The sequence below is a fragment of the Panthera onca genome, chromosome B3 (assembly GCF_046562875.1).
Source record: "Panthera onca isolate mPanOnc1 chromosome B3, mPanOnc1 haplotype 2, whole genome shotgun sequence".
Classification (NCBI taxonomy): domain Eukaryota; kingdom Metazoa; phylum Chordata; class Mammalia; order Carnivora; family Felidae; genus Panthera; species Panthera onca.
In genome coordinates, this window is record NC_138344.1 from 73,384,538 (window position 1) to 73,398,660 (window position 14,123).

The 14,123-nt window shown below is 50.5% G+C and overlaps 1 protein-coding gene and 1 non-coding gene across 2 annotated transcripts; one reads left to right on the top strand and one right to left on the bottom strand.

The window, feature by feature from the left end:
- Positions 1 to 3,085: 3,085 nt before the first annotated feature.
- LOC132670519 (U6 spliceosomal RNA) lies at positions 3,086 to 3,191 on the bottom strand. The gene has a single exon (XR_009606755.1). It is a non-coding gene; the product is annotated as a U6 spliceosomal RNA (small nuclear RNA).
- A 5,035-nt stretch (positions 3,192 to 8,226) lies between these two features.
- On the top strand, positions 8,227 to 13,727 carry LRP10 (LDL receptor related protein 10). Its single transcript, XM_060619186.3, has 7 exons — positions 8,227 to 8,867; positions 9,263 to 9,307; positions 9,828 to 9,960; positions 10,694 to 10,884; positions 11,001 to 12,018; positions 12,352 to 12,481; positions 12,611 to 13,727. The coding sequence occupies exons 1-7, from the start codon at positions 8,834 to 8,836 to the stop codon at positions 13,196 to 13,198; spliced, it is 2,139 nt and encodes a 712-aa protein (XP_060475169.1). The 5' UTR covers positions 8,227 to 8,833; the 3' UTR covers positions 13,199 to 13,727.
- The last annotated feature ends 396 nt before the right edge of the window (positions 13,728 to 14,123 follow it).

Genomic DNA, 14,123 nt, shown 5'->3' on the forward strand with positions numbered 1-14,123 from the left:
TGGATTCACAACTCCAAAACAATTACTTTGTCTCTACGGATTCCTCATGAGTCCCTCACAGCCTGACTTCAATCTGGGGGTGGTCAGTATTGGGCTGGGTTAACCCAGCTCTTCTGGAAATAGAATTATTTTTTTTTCTTTTAATTTTATTTATTTAAGTAATCCCTACACCCAACATGAGGCTTGAATTCAAGACCCTAAGATCCAGAGTTGCATGCTTTTCCGACTGAGCCACCAGGAGCCCCTGGAAACACCAATTCCTGGGACTGTATCCTCAGTCCGGCCTGCATCGGGACCCTGACCTGAAGGGTCCACACAAAGTCTCTCTTCCCTACCGCTCTCTATTATCCATGCCAATTGTGCCCCAAAGTCTCTACCGGCCTGTGCTCCAGAGCCCACTACTACTTGCCTGCACAAAACTGCTTATAAATTCTGAGTGGAGGAAAGCTGGACAAGGGGCCCAGAAAAACACCCATCCCATTCTCCGGTTGGCCACACCCCCTCCACTGCAGAGACCTGCCAGGTAGGGTTTGTGGGGCGATAGCGCCCCCTTGTGCTGGGTGTTGGCACTGCAAACCACGCCTGAGACCCGCGGGGGCCTAGCTACCATCCCCCAGCCCCACACCCCCGACAAGGGCCAAGGATACTGCCAGCCCGTTCCTTCCCCCTTTCCACGTTTCCACCCAGGCCACCTGTACTTAAAGGGGTGGGACTATGGGTGCAACAGGATGACAGGCCTTAGTCTTGCAGCTGCAGAGAGGAAGAAGTCAGAGTTTCCCTCAGCTGTCCCTGTGCGAGGCGGGGGGGGGGGGGGCAGCCCTCAAATAACTCCGGGAAGGAAGAGGGGGTGGAGTGAAAGGGGTGCAGGAGGAAGTAAGGGGGCACTTCGGTGCCCTCTAGGAGCTACTCCGAGTTGGCACGCTGCCCTCCGTGGATGCCTCAAACACCGATGCCTGTCTCCCAGGCTCAAACCTCAGAATACTTTGACCCAACTCCTTTGGGCCAAGGCAAGCCGGCCTCTGTGATTCCTTTATCCAAGAGTGGGCATTTCTGTGTCACTTCTCTGGGCCCTTTGGTAATCATGCCCACACGCCTCTTGGGGTGCCTGTAACCTGCACCCATCCTCCTAACCTCATCCCAAGGTCAGGAGGAGCCTTTAATCCCAGTCTCACATTTATAAGGCTCTTCAATTTTGAACGTAAAAAATATGTCTTGGGGACACGTGGGTGGTTCAGTGGGTTAAGCTTCCGACTCTTGATTTCTGCTGAGGCCATGATCCCAGGGTTGATGAGATGCCTCCCCCACCCCCGCCCCCCCAGATGGGCTCTGCACTGACAGAGCAGAGCCTGCTTGGGATTCTTGCTTTCTCTCTCTCTGAATAACCAAATAACATTTTTTAATGCCTTAAATAAAATAAAATATAAATATATGAATGCCTGTAGGCATTTGGTGACTATCACTGTATTATTGCTTTGTTTGTGCTAAGAGTTTTCATTTGTTGGGGCACCTGGGTGGCTCAGTCGGTTAGGCGTCTGACATGACTCAGTTAGGCTCCATGCTGGCAGTACTGGGCCTGCTTGGGATTCTCTCTCTTTTCCTCTCTCTGTGCCCAGTTTGTGCTTTGTGTCTCTTACTCTCTCTCAAAGTAAATAAACTAAAAAAATAAATAAATAAAAAATTGTTAAATAGAAATATTTAAAATACATTAAATATTGGGGCAGCTGCCTAGCTCAGTCACTAGAGACTGGACTCTTGATCTGAGGGTTGTAAATTCAAGCCCCATGTTGAGTGTAGAGATTACTTAAAAAATAAAATCTTAATAAATAAATAAAATATACTAAGTATTTTCAAAACCATCTGTCTTTTTTTAACATTTATTTTTAAGAGAGTGCAAGTGAGGGAGAGGCAGAGAGAGGGGGACAGGGGATCCAAAGCAGGCTCTGTGCTGACAGGTTGACAGCAGTGAGCCTGATGTGGGGCTCAAATTCACCCGCGAGATTATGACCTGAGCTGAAGTCAGATGCTCAACCGACTGAGCTACCCAGGTACTCCTAAAACCATCTATCTTTTTTTTAAAACCATTTATCTTAGTATTTAATTTTGTAATATACCAGACATCCCCAAAATGGACATGATTGAGGTTCCTCTCAAACCTCTGAGATGTGTCTCCAAACTAGCATCTCATTCTTTCCAAAGCACAAGGAAACTTGCTCCTATAACCATATGGCAGGATCTTTAATCCCCACTCCCTTCAGACACAGAAGTTTCCACATCTTGAAAAGCTCTCTCCTGGATACTGCTGCAGTCTTGAATGATTTCCTTCATATCCCCCTTTTCTGTCAAGCCAAGGTTTTTCAACAGCTGTCTGCATTCCTTCACCAGTCTTTTTTTTTTTTTTTAGTTTTTTTTTTTTAAGTTTATATATTTATTTTGAGAGAGTGAGCATGGGGGAGGGGCAGAGAGAGAGAATCCCAAATCCCAAGCAGGCTCTGAAGTGTCAGTGTGGACTTGGGGCTCAAACTCATGAACCTTGAGATCATGACCTGAGCCAAAATAGAGAGTTGGACGCTTAACCGACTGAGCCACCTAGGCACCCCTTTTCAAAGTTTTTTTTTTTTTTTTTATGATTCATTTAAGTAATCTCTACCCAACATGGGGTTCGATCTCATGACCTCCAAGATCAAGAGTGGCATGTTCTTCTGACTGAGCCAGTCAGGCGCCTCACCTGTCATTTCTTTTTAACCCAACTGGGAAGGTGGCCTAACCCAGGCATTTAGTGCAACTTCTCCTTTAAAAGAAAAAAAAAAATTGAAGTTTAGGGGCGCCTGGGTAGCTTAGTCGGTTAAGCACCTGACTTCAGCTCAGGTCATGATCTCATGGTTCAGTTCATGAATTTGAGCCCTGTGTGGACACTGCAGAGCCTGCTTTGGATTCTCTCTCTCCCTCTCTCTGCCCCTCCCCTGCTTGCTCACACTCTCTCTCTCTTACTCTCAAAATAAAACAAACTTTAAAAAACAAAATGAGCATTAAAAAAAAATTGAAGTTTAATGAGCATACATTGTTCTATTAGTTTTATGTGTACAATAAAAATACAGAATGCTGCATGAATCCGTGTGTCATCTTTATACAGGAGCCATGTAATATTCTCTGTATGGTTCCAGTTGTAGCATATGTGCTGCTAAACTGAGTGCTGAAACTTCTCCTTAAAGGGCCCTCCTGACCTCTTTCTTCACAGCCCAGGCCTTTTCTGTGTTTTCACTGTCTTGGCTTCATGTTAGCATCGAACATAATTTGTTTCTAGAAGCTTCTTTGGCCTCGTTTTCTGGGAAGTTATGCCATCCTGAAATTCATGAATCACAGCATTGCCAAGGAACCCTGAAGTCCCAGGACATCTGTCCCTCAGCACCAACCCTACCTGTACCATCAGCTTCTGTACCTCAAAAGCAGGGAATACACTGACTTTATTTGCTCTGTTAATTCCTGCCTCTGCCCTTCCGACTGTTCAGAACAAACAAATTCTTGTTCCATGCTATAGCTCTTCACATATTTGGATCTAGTTCTCATATATTCAAACCCTCACTCAAGTTAAGCTTTCCTTTAGGCAAAAAGCCTTTCTAGTTCCTTAAACAGCTTATCATATGACATGGCTTAGAGACTCCTCATCATTCCTAACACCCTCCTATAGATTGATTCATTATATCAATCTTTCTCTTTTTTTTTTTAAGATTTTATTTTAAGGTAATGTCCACACTCAACGTGGGGCTTGAACTCACAACCTGGAGGTCAAGAGCTGCGTCCTCCACCTACTGAGCCAGCCAGCCACCCCCATTGTATTAGTCTTTTAAAACAGCTTCCAGCACATAGAGAGGCAGTAACAAGGGCTCTGGAGTTACACAACCCAAGTTTGAATCCAGTCTTCACAACTTACTAGTTGGGTGGCCCCAAGTGATGTAATGTTCTTGAGCTTCAATTTCCTCATCGTTAAAATGGGGCTAAAAAAGGGGCACCTGGGTGGCTCAGTGGGTTAAAAGCCAACTTCGGTTCAGGTCATAATCTCGCAGTTCAAGGGTTCGAGCCCCACATTGAGCTGTGTGCTGACAGCTCATAGCCTGGACCCTGCTTCTGATTCGGTGCTTCCCTCTCTCTGCCCCCACTCCGTTTGTGCACACTCCCTCTCTCTCTCTCTCAAAAATAAATAAAAACATTAAAAATTTTTTTAATGTGGCTAAAAAGTAAAAATAATAAAAATAAGGTAAAATGGGGCTAATAACTGTAAGGGTAGTTGAGCGAATTAAAAGACATCAACTATGTGATGCCTATGACTGGCAATCATCGATTTATTCATTCAGTAAACATTTATTGAATACCTACTTTGTGCCAGATATTATTTTTGGCACTGGGGATACACCAGGAGACAAATAGATCCCTGCCCATGGCACTTACATTCTTGTGGGAGGAACAGGCAATAAACATGATAAATGAGTAAGATATATAGAATATTAGATCGTGATAAGAATTTTCCAAATTTTTGGTTCTGCATCCTTTTTGATTAACAATACCACTTTTAGGGGTGCTTGGGTGGCTCAGCTGATTAAGAGTCCGACTTCAGCTCAGGTCATGATCTCACAATTCGTGGGTTTGAGCCCAGCATCAGGCTCTGTGCTGACAGTTCAGAGCCTGGAGCCTGCTTCAGAGTCGTCTCCCTCTCTCTCTGCCCCTCCCCCACTCATGCTTTGTGTCTCTCTGTCTCTCAAAAATGAATGTTTAAAATTAAAAACAAAACAAAACAAACCAATTCCACCTTTAAATAATTTCTCTCTGCTTGCATTTTACTATAAGTATTCAAGGGAAACCAGGCTGCTTCCTCAACACTTTGCATAGAAATTTCTTCAGCCAGCTGGGTCACCTGGCTGGCTCAGTCCGCAGAGCATGCGACTCTTGATCTTGGGGTTGTGAGCCTGAGCCCCACATTTGAGCCCCAAATATCCAATTTGAGCCCCAAATATCACTCTCAAGTTTTACTTTCCACCAACCACCAGGATACAAACACAATTCAGCCAAGCTCTGTGTCACTTTATATCAAGGATCTCTTTTTTCCTCCAGTTTCCAATTAACATGTCCCTCATCTCTGTCTGGGACCTAGTCAGGGTGACTTTTACCCTCCATATTTCTATCCATATTCTGTTCCTTACCACTTAGGTAATTTAAAGAGATTGAGATCTATACAGCTCTCTCCTGCTGAGCCTTCCCAAGAACCATCTTAACAGTCTGTTTGCAACAATGTTGCTTTTTCTAGCATGCATCTCTGGCCTCTGCCCCAGTTCTAAAGCCACTTCTACATTTTTAGGTATTTGTTTTAGCAGCACCCCAACTTCTCGGTGTCAACTCTCTGTCTTAGCCCATCTGCTACAAGAAAATACCACCAATTGGGCAGATTTACTGCTCATAGTTCTAGCAGCTGAGAAGCCCAAGATCAAGGTACCAGCATGGTCACCTTCTGGTGAGGGCCCTCTTTTTTGTTCACCACCACATTTTCTTACTGTGTCCTCTCATAGTAGACAGGGAGGGATCTCTCTGGGGCCTCTTTTATAAGGCACTAGTCCCATTGAGGGCGCCATCGCATGGGCTTAACATCGCCCAAAGGCCCACCTTTTAATATTATCATCTTTGGGGGTTATGAAATCAACATATGAATTTAGGGGACAGGGGACACAAACATTCATACCATAGCAACTTGGCTCCTGCATGTGCTAGCAGTTTCATCTTGAGCAAGTTATCTAACCTACCTATGACCCAGTTTCCTCAATTACAAAAGGAGGACAAAAATAACACCTACTTCCTAGAGGTGTGGTGAGGATTAAATGAGATAATACATGTGAAATGCTTAGAGCAGTGCCTCCTAGAGGTGAGTACTCTATAAAAGTTGGATATTACCATTTTGAAAACCAAACATCTGCCTGTTCTGCACTACTTCCACTACCTTTCATAATTCCTCAAAGATTTCCAAGAACATCATAGGCCCATTCCTAAATGTACTTAATGCTCTAGGATGTGATTTAAATTAAATTTTTTAAATTAATGTTTATTTATTTTTGAGAGAGAGAGAGAGACAGAGCATGAGCAGGGAAGGGGCAGAGAGAGAGAGGGAGACAGAATTGGAAGCAGGCTCCAGGCTCCGAGCTGTCAGCACAGAGCCCAACGCGAGGCTCGAGCTCATAAACCACGAGATCATGACCTGAGCCAAAGTCAGATGCTCAACTGACTGAGCCACCCAGGTGCCCCTAGGATGTGACTTATATGGACCTGGACACTTAAATTCACTGGACTAATTGGAGTATAAACTCATTTTTTTAATTTTTTTTTTTTTTTAATTTACATCCAAGTTAGCATGTAGTGCAACAATGATTTCAGGAGTAGATTCCCTAATGCCCCTTACCAATCCAGTAACCCTCTTTTTGTTCTCCACATTTAAGAGTCTCTTATGTTTTGCCTCCCTCCCTGTTTTTATATTATTTTTGCTTCCTTTCCCTTATATTCATCTGTTTTGTATCTTAAAGTGCTCATATGAGTGAAGTCATATGATATTTGTCTTTCTCTAATTTCACTTAGCATAATACCCTCTAATTCCATCCACGTAGTTGCAAATGGCAAGATTTCATTCTTTTTGATTGCCAAGTAATACTCCACTGTGTGTGTGTGTGTGTGTGTGTGTGTGTGTGTGTGTGTGTACACATACATGGATACTCCCCATGGCTGTCTGGATTCTTTCATTTGTGTATCTGACCTCTCTTTCCAAGTAGGCAGTATGCTCCTTGAAGTTCAAGGCATCTACCAAGCATAGAAAACAAAGCCAGCAATTAACTAAAACCTCCAAGATCACTTTTAGAACTTAAATATTTTTAATTTTTCCCACCTCTTTGCCTTCCTTTCCTTTGCTCAACATCCTTTTTTCACACTCAGGCTTCTATTTCACTCCTCATTAATCCCAAAGGCTGCACACAGAGGGAGTACAGCAGAGGGCACAGCAGAGAGACCAAGGGACCAAGGTCCAAGTGGAAGAAGGGCCTTTTTATGGCCAAGCCTGCTGTGGCTCCAGTTTTGAAAATATCAAAACTGATGCCAACAACAAATGTCATGGACAGAAAACTGTTTCGTACCATTTGTAGAGAGCAGAGAGTAGTAAGGATCCAAATGTACACTCTCTCCAGAGCCAAATTGCCTAGGCTCAAGGCCTTGTTTCATCATTTACTAGATCCGTGATCTCAGGCAAAATACTTAACCTGTGCTTGAGTTTCCTTATCTGTAAAATGGGAGTAATCATAGTTTCTACTTCCCAAGATTGTGAGGATTAAAAGAGCAAATACATGAAAAGTGCTTAGATCTGTGCCTGAAGTGTGAAAAAAGCTCAAAAAGTATTTGCTATTGTTGTTGTTTATTAATATTACCTATCAGTGCCACAGGAATAACAGCCCACATAAATAAGAAATATCTTCTGTGACTAATCATAATTGTTCTGAACTACAGAGCACTTCCTAGATGCTCATTGTGCATTAACGCCCTAAATGTTCATGACAACCTTAAAAGGGAGTTGCACTATTAACTCTGCTTCACAAATGAGAAGCAGAGAGGTTAAGTGATTTTCTCAAGGTCACAGAGCCAGCAAGTGGCGAAGGCACATTTATTCGTTTATTTACCATATATTGGGTTCTTACTGTGTCTTAGTAGGAGAGAAACCCCGTGGGTGCAAAGGTAAACATTCTAGGCCCCAACCTACAGGAAGTTTCAGTTTCTAGAGAAGGGGCGGGGCGGGGCAGGGGCGGGGCGGGGCGGGGGCGGGAAAGAGGAGTAAACAAATAGTTATAACACCGTGTGGTAATTGCTATAATAGAGGCTCACGACAAAAAGTGCTGCCTGATCTCAGACACTGGGACAAGAAAAGTACTGAGAGTTTAAGGGTCCAAAGGAAAGACAAGAAAAGTACTGAGAGTTTAAGGGTCCAAAGGAAAGACAAGACAGTTACGGAATAAGCAGTTGTCCTCTGGCCAACGAGTCCTGTTAACAAACGTGTCACGGAAGAGACCGAACAAAGCCGAATTCAAAGTGGAGGCGGACAGCCTAGCCGAGGGCGGGTCTGACGGGTCCCGGCAGGGCCGGAAAGGGGTTAAGGAGAGAGGGTGGGCGGGGCGAGAGCGCTGATTGGCAGGGGTGGGGCCAGGCTCGTCACCCGCCCTCTCCCTCCGCCCGGCTCTTCCAACCCCTGGGCTGGCCGGGGTACCGCCCGGGCGAGGGCCGGGGAGCTGGGCCGAGCCTCCTATCCCCCTCCCCCGCTCCCCCGCCGCGTCCCGCCGGCTGGACGCGCAGGAGAAGTTGAGCCGCGCCCGGGCCGGCCCTGGGGGCTGACCGTCGGCAAAGTTTGGCTCGAAGAGGAAGTGGCTTCAAGCCCCGGCAGGTGGCGGCCGGGCCTGCACAGGGGCTCTCGCGGCCTGCGGACGGGCTCTAGGCGAGGGCGCGCTCCAGCGCCGGGCCTCGAACCGATTCCTGGGGCTTCGAAGCCGGCCTCGGGATAGAGCGCGGCAGAGAGCGCGGCGGCGGCGGCGGCGGCGGGGAGGAAAACAACTCCGAAGTTGGCGAGAGGCACCGCCCCTGCTCCCGGACGGCCGCCGCCTCCCCGCCCCCAGCCCTGGCATCCAGAGCACCCGTGGGGGAGCCCGGGCCATGCAGCCCCCTCGGGGAAGCGGCAGTGGGGAGCCTGGACGCTCGGAGCGGCGCCGCCTTCCCACTGGATAGACGACTGAAGCTCCGGGACTCTTCCTGCACCCCCGGACGACTCAGGATGCTGCCCACCACTCTCCTCCTCCTCCTCCTAGGTGAGAAACCGAAACAAGACTACTAACCCGGCACCCCGCCCCTGGGGCTGTCAGAGTCCGCGCGCTCTCTTTTGCCGTCCCCCACCTCCCCTGCCTGGCGGTGCCCCCCAGCGCCTGCCGCCGCATCCGAAGCTCCCTCCCCAACCTCCGGGAAGCTTCGAGCCACTCCCCTCAGCCCTCATCCTCCTTCAGGCTTCCCTAGATCGGCGTGCCTACCCCATCGGCCGTGCTGCTGTGGCTTCCTTCGAGGTCACACACCGCATCCTCCCCTGCTCCACTGCCCCTTTCCCATAAACTACCCGGAAATCCCAGATGGCTCCTTTCCTCCTTGAGTTACTCAGGTGAAGAAAACTAAGGGCGATTAACTCTCCTGTCCTTTCCTGCTCTTCCTCTAGGAGGCGCTGTGGCCTATCCAGACCGGATCATTTTCCCAAATCCTGGTGCGTAAAGGATGCCCCTGGGGCCCCAAGGGTTTGGTAGTGAGAGAAGACCCTTGAGAAGGATTCTCTCTTCCCTAAATTCCTCTGGCACCTACGGTAGTTTTAGAGTGGAGATCATCCACCCTTATTTTACAAACGGGGAAACATCCAGTGTGAGCTCTCACCTGGTAGTTACGTACTATTTTGTTTTTCCAAATATCCATGCTTGGTCTCCCTAGCTGCAATGTAGTCTCCCTGATAGTAGAGACAGTATTTCCTGCTCCTCTTGGTCCAGTGGCTGGCACAAAGCCAACCTCAGATTGTTTCTGGTGTTGATACTTAAGGTGAAGCTATAACGAGTGTGGGAAGGAAGGGGGCCAGCTGAAGACTGATTTTAAAGTGTGTGTATGTGTGGTTGGAGAAGGGCAGTTTCTCTGCTCCTTCTTGAAGAGCTCAGACCCTTAGAAGCCTCAAGCCTGGGGGCAGGGGCTGTGACAGTAATGGGCTCTCAACCAGTGTCCCTACCTTCCTCACTCTCCAGCCTGTGAGGACCCCCCGGCAGTGCTCTTGGAAGTGCAGGGTACCTTACAGAGGCCCCTGCGGGACAGCCGCAGCTCACCTGCCAACTGCACGTGGCTCATCCTGGGCAGCAAGGAGCAGACTGTGACAGTCAGGTGAGAAACGGGACAAGACCCTATTACCCTCCCTCCCCTAACCCTCTCCACCATGGGAAAGCCTTCAGGAATAACTTCTTCATGGAATTTCCATTCCTGTCAACAGAGGAAAGAGTAGGATTTGATTTGGCCTGGTCTTCCCTAAAAACCTGGCTTATTCTGGGCCACAGTAAATTGGAGGTGAGCTGGGGCAGACATCTAGCTTGGATTCTAGTCATCTCTGAAGGACAGCAGTCACTCTAGAAACAGTCCTTGGGCTCCAATATGGCTGCCCTGAGGAGTCCTTCAGTCCACTGCACATCCTTGCCTGGGCTTCAAAAGCTATTCCTAATTAGCTTAGAACCTTCCTCAGCCTCCCGAGATGTTTTAAACGGTACAGGTCTCTCCTCAGTCTCCTCTGACCTTGAGCCATAAGATTGGGACCCATGTTAAGTACCTGGCTACTTGCTTCACAGAGTTCACTCTCCATGAATTTCTCCTGAAAGGAGTAGGTGAAGGGAGAGGGCAGTCTGGGGAGAGCCTGAGGGATCAGAATGCCATGCTTCCACGAGCCTCTGTTAGGACTACTGCCATTGACTACAAAGGAATTTGGCTGAGTTCATTTGGCTGTTTGGATTGTGGATGAGCAGGGGTTTATGCTTCTTGGGGTACAGGGGGCCTGACGGCACTGGGAGAGGAAGAAACCAGTGGTGGTCACGAATATCTCACATCCTGCCTTCTTCTACCCATCTAGGTTCCAAAAACTGCGCCTGGCCTGTGGCTCAGAGCGCTTAATCCTGCGCTCCCCTCTCCAGCCACAGATCTCCCTGTGTGAGGCACCAGCCAGCCCTCTGCAGCTGCCTGGGGGCAATGTCACCATCACCTACAGCTATGCTGGGGCCAGAGCACCCGTGGGCCAGGGCTTCCTGCTCTCCTACAGCCAAGGTATGCTGTATGCTGTCCATGGGACTAGAAGAACAGATAATAGAAGCCCCAGGGAGGAGAGGAGGATCCTACCAACTCTGGTGCTTCATGGTGTCTTCTCCATGATGTCTCTGCAGATTGGCTGATGTGCCTGGAGGAGGAGTTCCAGTGCCTGAACCACCGCTGTGTGCCCTTGGCCCAGCGCTGCGACAGGATCGATGCCTGTGGCGATGGCTCTGATGAGGCAGGTTGCAGCTCAGACCCTTTCCCTGACCTGACCCCAGCCCCTGTCCCCACCCCACCCTGCAATCATACCTTGGAAGACTTTTACGGGGTCTTCTCTTCCCCTGGATACTCACACCTGGCCTCAGGCTCCCACCCCCAGTCCTGCCTCTGGCTGTTGGACCCCCATGATGGCCGGCGCCTGGCGGTGCGCTTCACGGCCCTGGACCTGGGCTATGGAGATGCAGTACATGTGTATGATGGCCCTGGGCCTCCCAAGACCCCTCGGCTACTGCGCAGCCTCACCCACTTCAGCAATGGCAAGTCTGTCACCGTGGAGACGCTGTCTGGCCAGGCCATCGTGGCCTACCACACAGTTGCTTGGAGCCATGGTCGGGGCTTCAACGCCACCTACCATGTGCGAGGCTACTGCTTGCCTTGGGATCGGCCCTGTGGCTTAGGCACTGGCCTGGGGGCTAGTGAGGGCCTCGGTGAGCGCTGCTACAGTGAGGCCCAGCGCTGTGATGGCTCATGGGACTGTGCCGACGGCACGGACGAGGAAAACTGCCCCGGCTGCCCACCTGGACACTTCCCCTGTGGGCCTGCCGGCACAACCAGCACCACAGCCTGCTACCTGCCTGCTGACCGCTGCAACTACCAGACTTTCTGTGCTGATGGAGCAGACGAGAGACGCTGCCGGCACTGCCAGCCTGGCAACTTCCGCTGCCGGGATGAGAAGTGCGTGTATGAGACATGGGTGTGCGACGGGCAGCCAGACTGTGCCGACGGCAGCGATGAGTGGGACTGTTCCTATGCCCTGCCACGCAAGGTCATTACAGCTGCAGTCATTGGCAGCCTGGTGTGCGGCTTGCTACTGGTCATTGCCCTGGGCTGCACCTGCAAACTCTATGCCATTCGCACCCAGGAGTACAGGTCAGTGAGGGTGCAGCCAGCTGCAGGGGCGGGGGGCTGAGGGGAAGACCCTGAGGGTGCCCACACTGGGGACAGGCTCTGGTGACCTGCTTCTGGGTTGGCTCCTGGAGTTGTCCAGCTTGGGGATGGGGGTGCTCCTCTGAGGAAAGGACAGGTCTAGATCCTGAAGGCAATCTCCAAGAAGGAGGGGAACCTCGCATGGCTCTTGGGAAAGCCAGGGCATACATAGCTCAGTGGTCTTGGCCTGGGTGTGGAGGGAAAAGACGTGTCCAGGCTAGGACAGGCTGCTCTGGCCGGCACCACCTGTGACTGAGCTGCCCTCATTCCTTCCAGCATCTTCGCGCCCCTGTCCCGGATGGAGGCTGAGATTGTGCAGCAGCAGGCCCCACCCTCCTATGGGCAGCTCATTGCCCAGGGTGCCATCCCACCAGTAGAGGACTTCCCTACGGAGAACCCTAATGATGTAAGTGACCTCCCGGCCCAGTACTTCCCGCTTCCCAGCCTCCGTGGCCCTGCGCCTGTACCATTCTTCTTTGAGGCTCCTGGCCCTCCCCACCTCCCTGACTCTGATGTCTACCTCCTCTCCTTGCAGAACTCAGTGCTGGGCAACCTGCGTTCTCTGCTACAGATCTTGCGCCAGGATATGACTCCAGGGGGTGCCTCAGGTGCCCGCCGCCGCCAGAGGGGCCGCTCTATGCGCCGCCTGGTGCGCCGTCTACGCCGCTGGGGCCTGCTTCCTCGAACCAACCCCCCAGCCCGGAACCCAGAGACCAGATCCCAGGTCACACCCTCTGCTGCTCCCCTTGAGTCCCTAGATGGCAACACAGGTCCGGCCCGTGAGGGTGGGGCGGAAGGTGGGCAGGATGGGGAACAGGCACCCCCACTGCCCGTCAAGGCTCCCCTCCCATCTACCAGCACATCTCCAGCCCTCCCTACCATCTCTGAGGCCCCAGGGCCACCGCCCTCCATGTCCCCAGAGTCATCACTGCTGTCGGGAGTGGTGCAGGCCCTGCGAGGCCGCCTTCTGCCCAGCCTTCGGCCCCCAGGACCAACCCGGACCCCACCTGAACCCCACACAACAGTCCTGTCCCCAGAGGATGAGGACGATGTGCTTCTGGTGCCACTGGCTGAGCCAGGGGTCTGGGTAGTCGAAGCAGAGGATGAGCCACTGCTTGCCTGAGGTGACCTAGCTCCCTTGGGGGCTTTGGTCACAGTGACAACCCTTTAGAGGGCAACTCAGCTTCCCTTTCGCTACTTCCCTCCCTGACCCTCTGTCTGAGGGGTCTTGGCAGGCCTCCTGTGACCCTGTGTAGCTGCTGTAAAATTAGGTATCCCTCAGGAAGGGAGAGGGCTCACACAGAGCTCCCTCTGCACATGCCCAGAGACCACCGTTTCTCTACCACCACTGTCTTCCCACACCACCACTCAGGTGGCTGTTTTTAAAAAGTAAATTTCTTAAAGGGTCACAGGCCCGGACACTCCATCCTTACCAAACCCCTACCCCAAAGTGGCCTTTCAGCACCAGAATGTCAATTGGCTGGAGATCTCCAGCACCCAAGGGAAGGATTTGGGCAGGGCCTGAGGTTTTGCCGACTGTGATCCTTCCTGCAGGGCCTGGCTCATAAAAAGAGCACAAAAACTGCTTTTGTCCCATAGCTAGGTCATTGCCCAGCAAGTCAAGGTTGAAAATAAAAGAACCAGAAATTTAAGATTTTTGTAAATGAGCTATAACCTGAGCCCTGTCTCTACCCATCTCAGCTTACGCTTCCCTCGCCTTGCCCCTCCCTGTGAAGGTCTCTGCTCTGCCCTCGGAACCCTGCCCTCTTCCTACTTGTTCTAACCACATACGCTTGGTTTTTACACCACTCTAGGAACCCTAAGGACTGACCCTCTCCACCACTTGCACCTACTACCTGGGGCTCAGCCCTACGGTGACTGACACCAGGGGTCAGCACCAAGCCTCTTTACTCACCACCAGTCCAGAAGTCTAGTGAGCCAGCTGGGCGCTGTAGTGGGAATGTTCCCATTCATGGAGTACTCCCAGAGCACAGATCATAGAAGCAGAATGTCCCTAGGGGAACGCAGGAGCCTTAACTCCTGGCCTC